This window comes from Penicillium arizonense (assembly GCF_001773325.1).
Source record: "Penicillium arizonense strain CBS 141311 chromosome Unknown PENARI_contig008, whole genome shotgun sequence".
NCBI lineage: Eukaryota > Fungi > Ascomycota > Eurotiomycetes > Eurotiales > Aspergillaceae > Penicillium > Penicillium arizonense.
The window spans coordinates 412,351-431,907 of NW_019173285.1; the positions used below are offsets into that span (position 1 = coordinate 412,351).

General features: G+C 49.2%; 4 protein-coding genes across 4 annotated transcripts; all 4 read left to right on the forward strand.

Annotated features, from left to right (window-relative positions):
* Positions 1-837: 837 nt before the first annotated feature.
* PENARI_c008G07204 (uncharacterized protein) lies at positions 838-4,930 on the forward strand (the record flags this gene model as incomplete). Its single annotated transcript, XM_022631503.1, has 11 exons — positions 838-1,426; positions 1,484-2,254; positions 3,254-3,369; positions 3,429-3,525; positions 3,602-3,692; positions 3,778-3,861; positions 3,923-4,144; positions 4,206-4,423; positions 4,484-4,576; positions 4,635-4,785; positions 4,843-4,930. 11 exons carry the CDS (start codon positions 838-840, stop codon positions 4,928-4,930), a joined length of 2,520 nt encoding a protein of 839 aa, XP_022488775.1.
* Positions 4,931-6,032: 1,102 nt separating this feature from the next.
* Positions 6,033-11,358, forward strand: PENARI_c008G03927 (uncharacterized protein; the record flags this gene model as incomplete). Its single annotated transcript, XM_022631406.1, has 4 exons — positions 6,033-6,129; positions 6,178-6,501; positions 6,558-6,742; positions 6,796-11,358. 4 exons carry the CDS (start codon positions 6,033-6,035, stop codon positions 11,356-11,358), a joined length of 5,169 nt encoding a protein of 1,722 aa, XP_022488777.1.
* Positions 11,359-14,026: 2,668 nt separating this feature from the next.
* PENARI_c008G01197 (uncharacterized protein) lies at positions 14,027-14,794 on the forward strand (the record flags this gene model as incomplete). The annotated part of the gene is made up of 1 exon (XM_022631306.1): positions 14,027-14,794. One exon carries the CDS (start codon positions 14,027-14,029, stop codon positions 14,792-14,794), a length of 768 nt encoding a protein of 255 aa, XP_022488578.1.
* A 218-nt stretch (positions 14,795-15,012) lies between these two features.
* Positions 15,013-16,455, forward strand: PENARI_c008G05277 (putative CUE domain protein; the record flags this gene model as incomplete). Its single annotated transcript, XM_022631454.1, has 1 exon — positions 15,013-16,455. One exon carries the CDS (start codon positions 15,013-15,015, stop codon positions 16,453-16,455), a length of 1,443 nt encoding a protein of 480 aa, XP_022488875.1.
* Positions 16,456-19,557: the final 3,102 nt, after the last annotated feature.

Sequence of the window (19,557 nt, forward strand, 5' to 3'; positions counted from 1 at the left end):
ATCTCTCCGGCATAAATAGTGTAAAGTCGGCATAAATAGTGTGGAGATTCTGGTTAGAATGAAGTAACCTTGTTTTTAATACTGTTGCCATATCCGACATCCTCGGGTTGCCCCTTACGCACATGCTCTCTCCAACGTATATCAGGGCAATTGGAGTAGATGATAAGGCCTCATTCACAATAGTCATACCAGTGACACAGACGACAATATCTATCGATATGACTTTACTCTCCGATTGACGACAAATCCCTGTCGCTAGTTAACTTCCGTTTTAGGGCAAGAGCTGGAGACGAACAGCCCCCTCGTTCCCCACTGATAAGACTGAACGATAAAGTTGCTTCTGACATCATTCTAAACATCCAGACTAGGCCGTTCTATTCTGTATATCCATCTATACAGAAGCCACCGAACCGTGGCTTCAGTGTATTCAGTCATTCAATCCACAAATCGGGTGTATGTTCTAGGTGTGATCCGAGGTCGGACCTGGATTACACTAAAACAACAACGGCAGTGGAGCAAAATTACAACAGCTGAAAGGACTATCAATCCAATGGCTTCTTTACAGCAATACCTTAGTATGCAGAGACAAGCGGGACTTGAATTACCGAAATTGGGCTGGTGGTACAGACCGTAAGGTAATCTAAATATGCTATCAAGTCGAGCTCGAATACGATCTTGAGATATGCCTCTTTCTTGCTTTTTAATCCTAACTTGACCACACTTCTCTCCTAAGGTGAGGAGTGACAAAATTGTCTCCGGATAAAGACGGTTGTCAACGAGTACATTGAAACTTCGAAGCATCTCTAGAAAGAAAACTGCTTTTCGTCTTCTATCACCATGCCCGACCCCAACAATGACAGTGTGTCAAGCAACCCTCGACCAAACGAGTACACCTCACTCCTGTCCAAACCAATCGACGATGCATCATGGAACGAAACCCTAGAAGAAAGCCCTTACTCACGAGACCTCGTCCTCGCCGAATTCTGGCTATTGCTCAAAGACTCGATCCCCGTGATCCTAGCATACACGCTACAAAACAGTCTCCAAACAGTATCAGTGCTGATAATCGGCCGCTCATCACCACAAAATCTGGCAACGAGTGCATTTTCACAGATGTTCGCCATGGTCACTGCGTGGATGATTGCACTCGGCGGTACAACGGCCTTGGATACACTTGCCTCATCTTCATTCACGGGCAGCGCCAACAAACATGATCTGGGAATCCTGCTTCAACGCGGATTTCTGGTTTTGGGTCTTTTCTATATACCAGTTGCTATCCTGTGGGCTTGTTCTGAACCAGTCTTCCTCTTCCTGGGACAAGATCCGCAACTTTCTCATGATAGTGCGCGGTTTTTGACTTACTTGATCCCTGGGGGTCTGGGATATATCTATTTTGAGGTCATGAAGAAGTATTTACAGGCGCAAGGTATGTACATATAACCTACATGACAAGCTAGATAAGGAATTTACTGACAACTCCAAGGAATCATGCGAGCAGGAACATACGTCCTTCTTATTACATCGCCACTCAACGCCGGACTCAACTATCTATTCTGCTACACATTCGGAATCGGCCTTCTAGGTGCCCCATTGGCAACAGGCCTCTGTTACTGGCTCTCATTCGCCTTGCTAGTCCTCTACGCACGCTTTATCAATGGCTCCGAATGCTGGGGCGGATGGTCGCGTGAGGCCTTCCAAAACCTAGGCATATTCGCCAGACTAGCCCTCCTCGGTGTTGTCCATGTTGGAACAGAATGGTGGGCCTTTGAAATCGTGGCATTGGCAGCCGGGCGCCTTGGAACAATCTCCCTCGCTGCCCAGAGTGTCATCATGACTGCGGACCAAGTACTCAACACAATCCCATTCGGAATTGGAGTTGCCACTTCCGCGCGCATTGGAAACCTACTTGGGAGTAGAAACAGCACCGGAGCTGCTCGGGCAGCGCATACATCTGCAGTGCTCAGCATGGTCTTCGGTGGAGTTGTGTTGGCCGTTCTTATTGGGACACGGGACCACTTCGCGAAGATATTCAATGATGATAGGAGTGTTGTGCAGCTTACTGCTAAGGTCTTGCCTTACGTGGCGCTTTTCCAGATTGCTGATGGGCTCAATGGGAGCTGTGGCGGGAGTTTACGTGGTATGGGACGGCAGCATGTGGGTGCTTTGGTTAATTTGGTGAGTTACTATTGCGGTGCATTGCCGCTCGGTATTTGGCTTGCTTTCCATGGCTGGGGGCTTCAGGGTCTGTGGGTTGGTCAGTGTATTGCGCTGTATTTGGTTGGGATTTTGGAGTGGGGGATTGTTGCTCGTAGTTCGTGGGATGTTGAGGTTCGGAAGGCGTTTCTACGGATGGATGTACATGAGACCCTAGAAGATGGGGTTGAGCGGGAGTAGGGATGATATCATTGAGGACTTGCGAGCTTTTAATAGACATGAAGATTTGTTTTATCTGATAGAAATCCGAATTCTGGCGGAACCTTACCTACATATCTTGCTAACCTGTTTCGTGCAGCATGCGAGGAAAAGTACATTGCTGTTACCTGTGTAATACATTTTACAATGTTACCAATTATACTTGAAAAAGCCAAGAATCAATCAACAAACAACCGGTATACTTCCGTTCACCTCCGTTGTCGGACAACAAAGCAACTGATAAGAATCGTATAGATCGACTCCTCCAATGATCACCAACTGATAAGCTGGACCATACGCTAATAGCCCTAACTGTATTCGCTATCTTCCCCAACTTTAATGCCTGTCTCACGCTCCCACTCCGCGAAACTTCCCTTTTGGGATGAGGTAAATCTTGCTGCATGATCATGATGTATGCCGCCGGCAAGTCTTGGTTCTCCAATTCCCCGCCAACCGATATCCTGGCAATTATTCCCTAATGGGAAGTTGACGGTAGAGAACAGGCCCAGTCATTGTAAGCGATGCTTTTTGTCTCTCTGATTGACGCCAATGTTTGGCACAGAATGTCTGGATAGCGGACCCTTGTAAATCGTCTCTGCTTTTGGGCAACGATAGGAGTGGTGATTATACTGGAAGGGAACTTGATAAAATGGGCCCACTGCATACATTATACAATTTGTGAGGGTAAGATATTCTCCAGTTCATGACCTACATATACCCCGGACAACCGCTGCATCTTGTGTTCATACAATCAAACTCATATTTTACCTTGAACTTTTTACACTCTCTGGAATCTCGAACTGAGCTGCTTTGACAGGTAAAATGCTGTCCTCTATCGCAGGCCTTCTTACCCTCTCTGTCCTGGCTGCCGGGCACGGGGACCATAGCCAAACTCCATTGGCCGGTCCTCACCAAAGCCTTTGGTACAACACTCTACCAGGCGATGGCGGTACCCAAGTAAGAGACATCCTCACTCTCTCACAGAAACCATTGAGCTCTGTCACTAAATATCAAAGGCCGACTCCGTCTTCTCCGGAATCTCAACCTTCGGCCGCCTACCGTACTTCCCATGCCTGTCGAGCGAAGCCGAGAAGTACGATATCGCATTCCTAGGTAAGCAAATGCCAAACTCGAAATACATTCAACTGAATATCAATTACATATCTGACATTTCCATGAAATCAAACAGGAGCCCCCTTTGACACCGGAACCTCTTACAGACCAGGTGCCCGCTTCGGACCTAGCGGCATCAGACAAGGTTCTCGTCGCCTCAATCTCTAGTATGTATTCCCCTCTAGTGAGCAGAGGCTTACACCCGCCAATGGATGGCAATGAACATAAAGGCTCACGAAAATTGGGCTTCAGCGGTGGCTACAATGTACCGTTGCAGGCGAACCCATTCGATAGCGATATGCGGATTTTGGATTGTGGTGATGTGCCAGTTACTTCGTGAGTTTCTTGATATGGGCAGTATGATATGTCAGAGCTGACATCCGTTATCTTGGTCCAGCTACGACAATGCATGGGCTATCCAGCAAATTGAGGAAGGACATAACAGTATCCTGATGCGCAAGCCTTTCACCGATGCCGATAAATTGGGACTCTCGAGGGCTGGTAAGACCCTTCCTCGTGTCATTACACTTGGTGGAGATCATACTATTACATTGCCCCTGCTGCGGAGTATTAATAAGGCTTATGGGCCTGTGACGGTTATTCATTTTGATAGTCACTTGTGAGGAGATCGTCCCATCTGAAGGACTACTGTAGCAGATTGGCTAACTGGTTCTGATTAGGGATTCGTGGAAACCCAAGGTCTTTGGTGGCTCTCCTAGCCAGGTTGCTGCTATTAACCACGGGACATACTTCTATCATGCTGCTATGGAGGGACTGTTGAAGAACGACACTAACATCCACGCTGGAATTCGTACCACGCTTTCAGGTCCGTCTGACTATGAGAATGATGGATACTGTGGATTTGAGATTGTTGAGGCCCGAGAGATTGATACAATTGGTATTTATACTCCGTTATGTTCTCGCTATTGTTGTAATCGGTTTAACATTTGTTATGCAGGGACGGATGGCATTATCAAGAAGATCCGCGACCGTGTTGGAACAGACAACCCTGTCTATCTTTCAATTGATATTGACACATTGGATCCTGCTTGTAAGTGGAGACCCTGAAATCTGCCATCAGATTATATTCTAAAATTCGGACAACGCAGTCGCACCGGCCACCGGTACCCCAGAGACTGGCGGATGGTCCACGCGCGAACTGCGGACTATCATTCGTGGCCTGGACGGACTGAACTTTATTGGTGCGGATATTGTCGAGGTGGCTCCGGCGTATGATACCAATGCGGAGTTGTCAACTATGTAAGTTTCTATGTGTCTCCGATCCAAAGACGAACGAACCTGACGTGTTTCTTTCAGGGCTGCCGCCGATGTGCTGTACGAGGTGCTTACGATCATGGTAAAGAAGGGACCGCTTTCTATTGGCGAGTCACATGAGCAGCTGTGATCACGCACAATTCTGTACGTGCATGGTGGATGTCAGGGCTTGAGATGTAGAAGAACCGAGCCGAATGGGCCAGGAATCGAGAAATTATCGAAGATCATCCCTTAACGGTCTGATTAGTACGAGTGGGTCATTCGGCCACCCATGAAAGACAAAGCGGAAGTAAAGCCAAAAAAAAGATGTGGCCAAGAAATAATGGGGTTTTAAGCCTAAGTTTGAGTGACTCTTTTCAAGAAGAACAGAAGTATAAGACCCATTTTATAAATGATTCAGGCGAACAGCAAAGAGCCTCTCCAGTGACTTCCGCTGACATAAACGGCTGACGGTGGAACCAGGGGAAATTACTACATCGGACTTACTGGCCCGTCCCTGAACGATTTAGACTCCATGTGGAAGTGAGCGCACCGATCGACACTGTCTGCTTCTCTCTTTCTCTCTTAAAAGGGAGACAGCAATCTCGGATAGGTTTCTCCAAGTGGACTTGGGACCCATGCAAAGAAATCTGAAACGAACGGCTAGAACGTGTGGACTGTTCCCTGCACACTTTAAGGCTCTGTGGAGACCTGGGTTCGGGCTGTATATAGCGCGTCAAATAGTGGACATTGGGTGCAAGGAAAGGTAACTATTGAAACATGTGCGCGGAGCATTTATGCAAAGGGCAAATAGAATCATTTTGGTGAAGAGAACCGTTTTACTACAGTTGTGAAAGAAGACTCCGGATGATTTAGTTATAGAGTTGTCGAGAACATAAAACTACTGCCCCTGAACTCGCTTCGCCCCCCTTCATCTTACTCGAAGCTAAACTATTCTTGGTGTCTCCAGGTACATGTGCATGTACAGTATTCCTGATTTCCTCCCTTTCTTGCCTGCAGTTCATCCGGGGTGTTTGGGTTTCCTTGCCGAACTTCTTATTTTGCTAAAAAAAATTAAGGGGCACTGACACTTCTCCACATAGGCATATCTCCTTTTCTCGCGCCTCATGCCTACACCTCCCAATTAGCTTTTCGATTCTCATTCTTTCCCACCTGGTGTGGTATTTGGGGAGATGACAGTCTCACCGCCAGCATCACCGACTGGTGCACCCCCGCGACCCATCAGTGCCGTCATGCGCACGCCGCGCAGTAACAGTCGCCTGAGCATGAGCAGCAGGCAGGGAGGCAGTCGTGCCTCCGACGAGGATGGCAAGACAGCAGTCAAAGTCGGTATGTGCTATCTTATTCCCCAGCCTGGAACCAAACTGACTCGTGCAGCTGTCCGTGTGCGACCTCCTCTGAAACCAACCGACCCCGGCTACGAGTTAATTCCCCAGCGATTCCAACGTTCGATGGTCCATGTCACGGCGCCGACCAGCCTCGCTGTGGATGTTCCCCAGGGACGCAAGTTGTTTGTGTTCGACCGCGTGTTCCCGGAGACCATTGAGCAGGAGGGTGTTTGGGAATACGTCAGTGACAGTGTCAACTCTTTCGTCCAGGGCTACAATGTTTCCATCATGGCCTATGGCCAGTCCGGTGCTGGAAAATCATTCACAATGGGTACCTCCGGCCCCGGTGAGCAGAATAACATGCAGGACATGGGTGAGTTTCCACCACTGTTGTACAACTCTCAGGAGACTAATTGCGTGTTGATTTAGGTATTATCCCTCGTGCTGCGCAGGTCTTGTTCGATAAATTGGACGGCCCCTCAAAACACAACCGGAACGGCTCCAACTCGACTACGGGCCTCCGCACACCACAACGATATTCGATGAGTTCCGCTTCGAACTTTGGAAAGCCTACCCAGGAGAAGACCTGGCAGCTGAAGGCTACATACGTGGAGGTGCGCTTTCGATTATTGGGCTATGTACGCGTTACATCTGCTGACAAAAACAGATATATAACGAGCACTTGAGAGATTTGCTGCTCCCAGATACCACCGCCGCAAATGACCGCAGCAACGTGACGATTCGCGAAGACACCAAGGGCCGCATTATTCTGACCGGCCTGCACCAAGTGAACATTAATTCCTTCGATGATCTGATCGGTGCCCTGAACTTCGGCTCGACCATCCGTCAAACAGACTCCACCGCCATCAACGCCAAATCCTCTCGGTCGCATGCCGTCTTCAGTTTGAACCTCGTCCAGCGCAAGCCTTCTGCTATCCAAACGACCTCCAGCCCCGCCAGGGAGAAGCGCATGTCGATGCCAGTCGACTCGTTCTCAGGTGAGTCGGTTACCGTCGACAGCAAGCTCCACTTCGTGGATCTGGCAGGTAGCGAGCGGCTCAAGAACACTGGTGCCTCCGGCGAACGCGCCAAGGAGGGTATTTCCATCAATGCTGGTCTGGCAGCGCTCGGAAAGGTCATCTCGCAACTTTCGTCACGCCAACAGGGTTCCCACGTTTCTTACCGTGACTCCAAGCTCACCCGACTGCTTCAGGATTCACTGGGTGGGAATGCCTATACGTATATGATTGCTTGCGTGACTCCGGCCGAGTTCCACCTGAGCGAGACTTTGAACACTATTTCATACGCCCAACGCGCCAGAGCCATCCAGAGCAAGCCCCGCATCCAGCATATTTCCGATGACGGTGACAAGCAGGCTGTCATCGATCGTCTCAAGGCTGAGGTGGCTTTCCTGCGCCAACAGATTCGCAACGCCGAAGCACCCGACCGACGGGAAGGAGGCTCCCCTGAGCGAACCGCACGCAAGAATGAACGCGAGAAGCATCTACAGAACCAACTGCTGGATGTCCAGGAGAGCTACAACTCCCTCAGCCAAAGGCACGCCAAGCTCATTTCGACCATGGCCAATGACTCGCACGACACCCATGAAACGGACGATGCTGCCTCGGAAATCGGCAAGAGCTCAGTTGAGAGAATGCAGCGTTCCAAGTCTTTTGCTGAGTCTGTGGAACAGATGGTCTTGGAGTACGAGAAGACCATCCAAAGCTTGGAATCTTCCCTGTCTGATACCCGTGCCTCTCTGTCTGCCACTGAAAGCGATCTTCTCGAGCGTGAGACAAGGTGTGCCTACGTCGAGACCGTCCGCGAGCAGCTCCAGTCCCGTGTCCAGAAGCTCTTGGATCGTGAGGCCAGTACCGAGACTTATCTCCATGAGCTGGAATCAAAGCTTGATGGCCAGTCCACAGGCGAGGAGCAGCACGCTGCCATTGTGGCTGAGCTCCGCAAGGAGCTCAGCCGGGCCCGCGATAGCGAAGCTAGCTGTGAAGAGTACATTTCCACACTCGAAGAGCGACTTGCGGAAGGTGATCAGGATATGGAACTGATGCAGCGCGAGGTGTTGCGATTGGAGCATGTCATCGAACGCCAGCGCGGCATTGGAAAGTTGGATAACCTCCTCCACGAACTAGATCACTACCACGAGGCTGAGGGCCGTGCTTCCCCCGACGGCATTGATCACCCACCAATGTCTCACTCATCTCGCGGTGCGCATGCTTCTCACAGACATACGCCATCATTGGATGTTCTTGGCGAAGCAACAGAGACAGCTATCCCTGAATCGGATGAGGATCTTATCGAGCCCATCCAGGAAGCATCAGATGAATCAGCTGAACAATCTGGCCAGGAAACTGATGTCTCTGGTGAGGATTTGAAGGTCTTGGAGAATGTCACCAGTAAGATGGAGGCACGTCGATCCGTGGCTCTTCTTCAGGAACCTATCTCAAGCCCGGCTCAGTCCAAGTTCGTTGCCGACAAGCTTGAGACAGTTACCCAGGAGCTCTTCGACCTCCGTCTCCAGCACGAGAACACCATGGGTGATTACGAAGTGCTTGAATCCAAGTACGAGCAGGTCCTCAAGGTCCTTGCTGACCTCCGCCAGGACAAGCTTGACGAAGCTCGCCACGCGGCATCCAACCTTCAAACCGACATGCCCTCTCGCCCCGTGTCTTTTTTAGGAAACGGAGGCACTCCCACATCGAAGTCTGGAGCACAACACTCATTCTCGCAGTCACTCTCCTCGGAATTATCCTCGGCCGGGGAGCCATCCACTTTGCGCGAATCCTCTGAATGCGGATCGAAGCAAGTTTCATCCACGCCTTCGACCCCTGTCGTGCCACCCGTGGGCTCTGAGGAGTCTGAGGATATGCGCAAGATGCTGGCCGAACACCAGGAGAGTGCCGAGTTGCTGGCTCAGAAGTACACCGAGTTGCAGACCGAGCACGAAGAGATTCTGGCCCTGGTTGAAAAGCTGAAGGCAGAGGCACAACGCACCAAGTCATCCTCGCCCCCTTCGACTCCCGGTTTCAAGATGATTCGACGCATGACCAGCCAGAACCTCCTGTCCGGCGTCGACCGTGCCACCCGCGCGCTTACCGGGCTGCGACTGATTGCCACCGAGGAGTTCGCCGAGAAGCCAGACGCCATGCATAACTTCGATTACCATTTGGATGCGACCATGCACGAGCTGCAGAGCCGCATGGAGCGCCTCCAGTCCCTTGAAGCTGAGAACCAGAGTGTGAAGAAGGAGATGGAAATGAAGATGACTATTATTTCTGGTCTTACAAGAGAACGGTCTAGTTTGCAGGGTACCTCGCCTGTCGATATGGCTCTGGTGTCCCAATTGCGTGACCAGGTCGTTTCTCAGGAAATGCAAATCAACCAGCTCCGTGATGCCCATGAGACCCGTGAGAAGCAGCTGCTTGGTGAGATTGAAAACTTGAACGGTCTTCTCAAGTCCCAGGAGAGCGCCACTCGCGCTATGGATGCTGGTGCCGAGGAGCAGGACAAGAAGATTGGTGCCCTGGAGGGCGAGCTTACCCAGTGGAAGGGCAAGCACCAGAGTGCCTTGGAGTCTCTGCAGTCCTCGGAGACGCAGCTTACTGGCACCCTTGCCGAACTTGAGGCTGCTTTGGCTTCTGTTGAGGCGATGCGTGCAGAGCGCACTGAGGGTGGTGACACTTCCAACAAGGAGGTCACTGCTCAAGAGCTTGAGGGTGACCGCGCCCAACAGCAGGAACTTGTAGAAGGCCTCAAGAAGGACATTGAAGATCACAAGTCCACTATTGCTACTCAGCTTGCTACAATTGCGGGTCTAGAGAAGTCACACTCTGATGCCCAGGAGAAGTTGTCCGCTCAGATCACCACCGATGAGGAAGTCAATGCCGGCGCCGTCGACTTGGGCCTCACTACTCGGATGGCCGAGCTTGAGCAGGAGATTTCTACCCACAAATCCGTGCTTGATTCTCACAAGAGCGAACTCGAGTCTCTTCGCGATTCTCACAAACGTGAATTGGCTGAGCTCGAGGAGCGGACTAAGGCTGCTCTCCAGGCTGAGCACGATGCACGCCTTGTTGAGAAGGATGCCGAGCATGACAAGTCTATGGCTGCCTTGCAGAAAGACATTGCGGACTCTCGTGATGAATTGGTCAAGCTGCTCAAGGCTGTTTCGACTCTCCTCAACTCTGACGTTTCCGCTGAGTCGTTGACGGATCAAATTCAGGATGTTTTGTCCCAGAAGCAGTACTTCTCTGACAAGTATGCCGAGCTTATGGGCACCAATGACGACCTTCGCAAGCAATTGGAGGCCCACGGTGAATCCGACAGCCGTCTGGATGAATTGACAAAGAAGAACACCGCCCAGGACGCCAAGGTCAATGAGCTGGCTCTCTTGGTCGCTACTTTGGAGGACACTCTTCGTCAGAAGGACGAGCAGGTCAAGAAGAAGGAAGCTTTGGTTGAGGAGATAACGCTTGAGAAGCAGAAGAGCGTGCGTCTTGTCGAGGAGCTGGAGGAGCAGATTACCAACAGCTTCGACCAGCACCACAACCGTCTCTCTGTCATTCAACAGGAGCGTGACCAAGCCCTGGAGGATGCCAAGGCAAAGATCGTTATCTATGAGGGAGACATTGAGACTTACCGAGTGCGGATCGAGCAACTGGAGCTCCAAATCAAGAACACCGGAAACACTGAGGGTTCGCACGACCGCAGCAGCTCCCTCACATCTAATCTCCGCAAGAGCTCTTCCGCCGCTTCTCTTCCCTCGCCCCCGCCGGCTATTCCTCTTCCTCCTCTCCCCACAATCGCCCAGACCAATGGCTCATCCAGTGTGTCCCCTCCCAGCTCTCGACACGCTAGCAAGGAGCTGGTGAATGCCCAGATTGTCGAAGACCAGGAAGCCCGCATTCGAACCATTGAGAAGCACCTGTACGCCGAAAAGCAGCTCACCGCCACCCTGGAGGAAGCTCTCGGCGACCTCGAAGCCCAGAGCAGCAAGGTCAAGAGCGACTGCGAGGCCTGGAAGAAGAAGGCCTGGGGCTTCGAAGACGAGCTCACCTCTCTTCGCAAGGAGCGCAGCTCTGCCCGCCTGTCTCTCCAGGCTGTCGAGGAGGAGCGCAGTGCTCGTCGCGAAGCCGAGGCCGCCCGCGCTCAGCTCGAAGAGCGCATGCTTGCCCTCAACAAGAAAAAGAAGAAGAGCACCCTCAACTGCTTCTAGGTGTGATGACTGTCGTCGCCGTCTTTGCTTGAGATTTGCCCATACAAAAGCGATCGTCTCATTCTCACCTAAACTTACTTTTATTTGCTGGATGTATACTTATCTTCTTCTTTTGTTATCTTTTTGTTTTTCTTTTCTTCCCTACATCTTTTGTCTCCCTTGTTCCATACCCCCTATTCTGTTCGATTTAAATCAGTTACCCCATTTCCCTGTATTATGAGTTTTCACGTTTCCCTTTCTTCACTTCACAGTCGATTCTTGTCGATACCTCTTTCTACCGGGAGTCTCTGTGCTATACCTTAGCCTTTATCTCCCTTTTCACGCACACATTTTGTCACTTGTTCGTATCTTCTTCTCTGTATCCCGGTTTCACATATCGTCTACTTTCCCCTCTGTCATGATCTTTCATGACTGGTAGATTCTTTCTTTTTTCTCCGCGCTGAACTCTCTGCTTGTACATTCTGTCGGCTGTCTCTAGATTGATTTGCGTTGATACTTATGTCGTAATGGGTTGGATCGTTGTCTACGGTGTTCCCGCTCATTAGCTCTCTACCTTGAAATTCATCCGGGTGTTCTTCCTGTCGTTCATATTAAATTTTCTTCCTCTTCGTAAGAATTCAAGCATTGCAACTTTATCAACTTCCAAGTCAAGGTCATTGATATGGAGCCGAGGACTTTGTCGCAACTTTGTTACTATCAACATCAATGTCCACAGTATGAATTTGTCTAGAAAGTCAACACCTGCTTCTCACTTCCTCCTGCTAGAACCACCACATAATACTCCACTGGAATCCCTCAGACCCATACCCAATTGACACAGGACCCAGAGGAATCCAAAAACACCAACTGCTCTTAACAGTACCTCCAGCATCAGCACCCTCACCTGCACTCCTACCCGAACTCCAACTATATACAAACAACGAAAACACTACTGCAAAGAAAATTCCAGTGAACAAGGCCATCTTCCTCTGTTCTCGTTTCCAGACCTCGTCATATTCACGCCTCATAGTACTAGATATAGTACTCGAGTGCGTCGACGTTGTCGGCCATGAGTTTCCATAATTATATGACGGCCCACTATCTGGAAACTTGGATGCGAGTGGAATGGTCAGGGGCTGTGGTTGTAGGAGACTACTGGGAGGATTGGCGTTGCCGAATCCCAGGCCGAATGATGAGGAACTACTCGTGGTTGAGGTGTATGTTGTTGTGTAGGATGTGGTTTGTTCTGGGTTGATTCCGTTGGTGCCTGGTCGGCGTCTTTGGGGATCGGGGATGGACATTTGTTCCTTTTCTTCCCCTTTTCTTTTGGCGTTGTGGATAGCAGTTGGATTGTGAACTTGTCGCGGTGTCTCGTCCGACGGTTGGTTTTTATGCTTATTGTGGACCTTGAATGTGGGACCGTAGTGGTTTTTCCCTGCTCGGTGCTAGTGTTGCTTGGTATCTCTGCTCTCTTTGGATGGAATTTGCATCTGGGAAGAGTTGTAGGTCTTTGGTGTGAGAAGCGATAAGAGAGTTGCGTGATTTTGGGCATCGTGTTTCTCCGTCCCGAATACGAAGTATACTCAGCCAGAAGTGAGGGGTCAACTGCGCCACGGTGGACCTCTGTGTGTTTATTTTTGCTTGGTGGACTTCGACTTGATTGCTTATGTACAGCCACTGTCATGTTGGTTCCTAGGATCTGAAGCTGTTGTTGTGTGAGGCTTCCTTGATGGGGTATAGCAGCAACATCGGAATTAGTTGCACAGTTGAATAAATATGGGATAATCTCTGTGACTAAAGGTAGTAATATTCTCAGGTGGTGGATATTGCTAGGGCTGAATTATTCCCGTCAACTGAAGAAATAGATGAGTCTGATCTTCAGTGTTATAGTTGTTTCTAGCAATAAGAATCATTAACGACTCGCAAAGTCGACCAACCTCAATATTTAGATTTGGGTTCGTTTCCGGTTATTTTGCGGATTAGATGTGCTTCTTGTGAGGTCTGAAGTTCTTCAATGTAACTAGATAGGGTTAACTACATAGGGCAGTCATTGAATTCCGGAATTGGAGTTGATCGCGTTGGCTTGCTCTGTTGGGCACGCCATTTTATATCCCTTTGACTAGATAAAGTGGCCTCATATGGTGACATCTGACTCAATGCGCTGGATCCCGGGATTTCTGAGTATTCGAGTTAGGCGGGACACATAATTGGTCACTTGAACGGACAGAAACCCAGTCCCGGACGCGACAGATCTGCAGGCAAGCAACCCGAGGTGTCTTCTTGAATGCGGGCTGCTTGAAACTGACGTGGTTTTTCAAGCCCTCAAGGCAAAATATATTAGCGATTGTCGGGTATATAGAGTGCAATATTGAGTTTCCGTTATTCAAATAAAGATCGTTGACGTCACAGGCCGGGCACATACAGTAAAGCAGCCGACCCTTATCCGAAGAGGAATGCTTCTAGACTTTGTCCCTTCCATTGACAGGCCAATAGTGGTAGGTCCAACTCATTCAATAACGGTTTGCCTTCAGCCTCCTCGAAGTATGGAAATGACGCCACGATTGGCCACTTCTAAATTACTTCCATCTCAGTCAATCTCCTTCGTTTCTACCTTTATCACAACTACTCCTGGTATATATGAACTACAATGATAACCTCAAGAAGCGATAATACCCGAGTCAATCCCAAAATGGGATACGACAACCCAATGTCCGAATCCAACCTCTATGCATCATCGGCCAGTACATTCCTCAAAGAAGAAGTCTACCGACTTGCATCTTCCCCAGGCTTGCGCTCCCTACCACCAGGCCCAGAACGGGATTTCCTCACTCTAACATGGGGCCCCGTCGTCTATCGCACTTCCTACGCGCCAGAAACGAAGCGTCTTCTTCCCGTTCTTCTACGCTCCCTCAACGATTCCGTCAGTCAATCATTACACCGAGTAATGACAGGCTCTGATGAAGAGATCCGCATTCTCACCCAAACCTTCGCTTCGAAGATCTTCAGCTCTCGAGATATGTACGCCGATCTAGACGAGGACGCGGTTCGACAGGTCTTTCATGATTTCAAAGTATCGTTGGCGATCCCTGAAACAGAGCTCCCAAGTAGGTTGCGCGTCTGTTTGATGATTGATGATGCAGTATTATCTCACTTGAAAGGTGTCTTGGATATGGGTTCGCTTCAGAAAGGAGACGCTAGTGTGGGTAGATGTTGGGTGAAGGTTGTTGAAGAGAATTTTCCAGATTCCAGGCTAGATGATCACCCACTCGTGGATGGTATCGATACCAGTGGTATGTCTAGATATATGAAGAATACTCGTGGAAGTTATCATGGGTGGACAATGGTGGCACTCGATGCGTTGGTCGAGGTCTTTGATGGGCTGAGGCAGCTGAGGGGCTTGGTTGAGTATCACCAGGAGGGAAAAGCATATTTGGGAGAAGGAAAATGGAGTGTATAGATCTGTAATTTTTACAATATATGTACATTAACATGAAGTACCTTTTCTGTCCAGTTGACGTGATCCCTGTTCGCCCATCTATAACTAAGCAATATGATTGGCCACTTCTAAAGCAATCATGTGCCGATAAGAAGCTTATCGTGTTGCTTATGAACATTACTTTTCAACACTGGAAAGACTCATTTCGACACGAGAACATCTGTACAAACTAAGAGATAATGGATGGCTTTGTCTCGAGGAAACGACGTCGACTGTCTAACTCGGGCGAGGAGTCCAGTTTGAACCAGGAGTCATCACACCCCGATGATTCAACTGATATCAAGCTAGCAATACTGCTATCACTCTTCCCGGAAATCAAACAGGATGAGCTTCTGGATGTTCTCGTCTCGTGTGATGGATCAGTTGATACTGCATCTGCCTTGCTCTCCACACAAGCTACAGCGAGCACACCCTTGACCAAGAAGCGAGCAGCTCCTGCCTCATCACTCGGAATGCAAACATCTCTCTCGTCGCATGTATTCACAACAGCTCAAGACGGAACCATGAAACCAATCAATGAAACTGTGAAGAAAAGACGTGCCCCGCCAACCAAGAAGGGTCAGATACTCCACCTTTACTCACCCGAAGACATTGCAGCCTATACACCCTGCACAATAGTCCATAATTTCCTGCCAACTGAAGCAGCAAACTCACTGTTGGAGGAACTATTAGACGAGTCAAAGCATTTCCAGCGGTATGACTTTCAGGTTTTCAATCGCACCGTGCAAAGTCCTCATACACATGCTGTGTACGTCTCCACGCCCGAGGAACACCGTCAACAAACCTCGGAATACACCTACGGCGGGACATATCGATCAAATGTACGACAAGCCACACCAAAGCTCCGCTCAGTGTCACGACAGGTACAAACAGTTGTCAACGAAGAGATCCAGAAACGAATACGAGACGTCTATCCAGGCGGAAATAAATTACAGTACCAATCATCGAAGGAGTGGAAACCAAATGCAGCGTTTGTGAATTGCTACGATGGACCAACGGAGAGCGTGGGCTATCACTCAGATGAACTCACCTATCTCGGACCACACCCAGTGATAGGAAGCCTAAGCCTAGGCGTGGCCCGTGAGTTCCGGGTACGGCGGATAGTAGCCCAAGGAGAAGAAGAGGCCAACAAAGAAACAAATGAGAACAAAGACACGAGTCCATCTTCAAAGTCCACAGAGAGCCAGGAAACATCGACTGCGCGTGCAGATGCCCAAGGCCAGATTTCTATTCATCTTCCTCATAACTCGCTCCTCATCATGCACGCAGAAATGCAAGAAGAATGGAAGCATTCTATCGCTCCTGCTCAAACCATCTCCCCGCATCCCATTTCCGGGAACCGTCGCATCAATATTACATATCGCTGGTATCGGGATACCCTGCACCCACGGTATACCCCACGCTGCCGATGTGGCCAGCACGCAATCCTTCGATGTTCACAACGCAAGCAAGAAACACGGGGCCGGTATATGTGGATGTGCTATGCGGGGTTTGCGCCAGGAAAAGAAGGCTGCACATTCTTCCAGTGGGCCGAATTCGATGACGATGGGGACCCAGTGTGGGACAAGAAACGGATTGAGGATGATGCGCCTACACTAGCAAATTTCTCGGCATCTCAATAATCGAGTCTTTCTATCCCACATACATGTACGATAAAGACGGAACGAGATACCCGGTCTCACTAAGACCATGAAGTATATCTGCTACAAGACCTACAGTAGATCCCCTACCCCCAGATCCCTTCGAGCAACAGAACAGGATCGTCAGGCCAAAATGCAAGGTCACGTATATCAAGGCTCTAATTCCGCAACGCGGAACCCGAAAGACCAGAATCTTGGTTCGGATCTGGGGGATCAGAGACAAGGTTTGCGGGGAATTTTGTCACGATCTGTACTGTATCCGGCCAATTGGAGATATAAATGACTCTGTATTTCATTACCCCTATTTTCCACTATTTATGGGTCCATTCTAGTTACTAAGCTATGCCGTCGGATCATCTATAGACCCGGTTTCATGCAGTATTCGTAAGGTAATTGCGACACACCCCTTCAGCGGCCTCAATATCCCATCCTGAGCCGCTGTCAATGCTATTTACTAGCGAATCTGCTTCAATTTGGGTCATTCCTTCATGACTAGGTGCTCAATTTCGACCATCCGCAAAAGCTTGACGAAGCTTGCATACTTCTACCGTGGAAGCAGCTTCGTTAGGCCGTTAGCGACCATTTTTGCTATCGGGACCCAGCGTACGGCGACGCGTCCCGCCTTCACTTCCTATCTTAGCTAGAGGTAGTGAATATCGACGTGCCTAAGCTTCGTGTCGAAGCTAGCATCGTCGGCATTGATTAGACTAATAGCTCTTTTATTATCGCATTCGATGGTGAGAACGTGCGATGCCTCGAAACCCACTCGGCCGAGTAGTCTTCTCCACCATTAGAGATGCTTGCCGGCTTTAGATAGACCGAGAAGCTCTGCCTCGGTGGTTAAGGTTATCACCGTCCGCTGCTTAGTGGCTTTCTAGTCTACAGGTCCACCGTAGACTTGGCAGATATACCCAGCAGAGCTTTTCCTATCTACATGATCCCCGTACGATGCATCGCTTACTAGCTATACCGAGTCCATGTCCACCTCCGCATTATATTCGATTGCTAGGAAACGGGTGGTATAGAGGTAGGTGATAGCTCGATCGACGGCTCGGTGGTGCTAGGGTCCTAGATTCGTCAGGAATTCAGCCAATTTGCTAGTTGCCTTAGCGGCATCAGCTCGGGTGATCGTGGTAGCGTATCCCATAGATCCGACCTTTTGCTAATATAGGTATATTTCTTACGCGCCTACGATGCCTTCGTACGGCTTTAGGTCTTCGATCGGTAGCGGGGTTAACACGGGAGGTCAGTCTATAAGGTTATAGCGAGTTACTACGCTTGTGAGATAGCTATCTTAGCAAAGCCACAATTTCTTCGCCTACCGGTTCCGAATAATACGTATATTTAGGAACCATTCAGCTTCTCTATGGTCAGTAAGCTCCTAGTGCGATTCGAGGTCCCTTTCTAGCTAATTAGCTCTTCTCTCCGCCGTCCGATAGCTTACTATTAGTATATCATCGATGTAGAAGAAGACGATAATTCCTTCTCTAATAAAGACGTATAGGTCTTCGGGTGCTTACTTTAGACCTAGCTTGCTAAGAACCTCTACTACTTCCTACTACCATAGGCGCGGTGAGATTCTTAGCCCGTATAGCGCTTTGTGAAGCTTCTAACACTTTCCTAGCATCTCAAAACCTTCCGGTATCCTAGTGTATACCTCCTTTTCTAGCCTACTATTGAGAAATACTATTATAGCGTCCCGCTGTCTTAAATTCAGGTCGAATACTACTACTAACGCGAAGATCATTCGCGCGGTTCTAGCTACTAGCGTTACAGCCCTCTTTTCCTCTAATATAATTGTCTCGAGGTCTCCTCTCACGCAAATACGAGCTTTAAATTTGACTAGGAAACCGTCCTAGTCTAATTTGTATAAGAAGACCTATAGCAGCGGCAAGACCTACTTTCCCTAGTCCTTTAGACGATCTACCACCTTATACGTCTCTTTCTCTGTGAGAGAGTCTATTTCTCTGCGCATAGCGGCTAGGAAGCCTTATTAAAATAGGTGATTCATAACGTCTTTCTAATGCTTCGGGGGATCAGGTAGATCGTCCCGATAACGTCTTATTAGCTTCTCCGCGTATAGGGCCGCTGCGAATATATAGAGGAAGGCTAGGGGTTCTTCTATGGTAGCGTACGCGAAAGCATCATCCCGTTTTACTGACCTTCTCCTTAATCTAGATACAATATTTGCCTCATCTAGATCGCCATTGATATCTCTTAGAGCTAGTTCTCTCGGTGCTAGCTCCGCTTATAGCTATGCTTCAGCTTTATCATCTGATTCACTATTTTCCTAAGCTTCCTAGGTCGCTTGCCGGACCTCTTAGGTCTCTTGCTAGACCTCCTAGAGCTAGTCCCTAGCCGGCATTTCCGGCGTCTCCACCCCCTGGCGAGCTATAGGAGGTTCTCGTTTACGTGGAGGTATCGGAGGCAGTGGAATTTCCTATAGGAAAGCGCCTGGTAGGACCGATATAGGTTCAAAACGTTAGCTGCTAGGTGTATTATACACCCCTTAGCGGCTTACTATATAAGATAGCTTTTCGGCCGAAAAACCATCTTTTCCTAGAGTCTCATTTCTCGCTAGTGCTTCCTAGACGTCTTCACCATCGGTCCTAGCTTCCAATTTAGGCGTCTCTCCACTTATTAATAATGCCTAGAATACTCTCTCAGCCTCCGCTAGGTCCAATTCCTACGGCTCTTTCTCCAATAGCATTAGAATTTGCTGGAAGGGTTAAAAATCCGGTAAGTATCGACGTGATTCATCGAATATAGCGTCCCTAACAAGCCTGACCTTTCTATACTGAGGAAACCATATTTTCTAGATATTTACTACTAGATAGCCAACTAGGAAACCGACCTCCGCGCGAGGGTTCATCTTATCCGATTACACTTGCTTCTTAATACGATAGTACGCGAGGCTTCCGTATAACCTCACGTTCGAGAGGTTGACCTTCGGAATAGCTTCGCCATCGCTTGTAAATTTCTTACGAACCTTATCCTATGGCACTACCTAGCGGTTCATCTCCGCGAGGTAGGTTAGCGTCTAATTTAGTAGCCAGACTGCTACTATTGCTACTTCCGGCCATA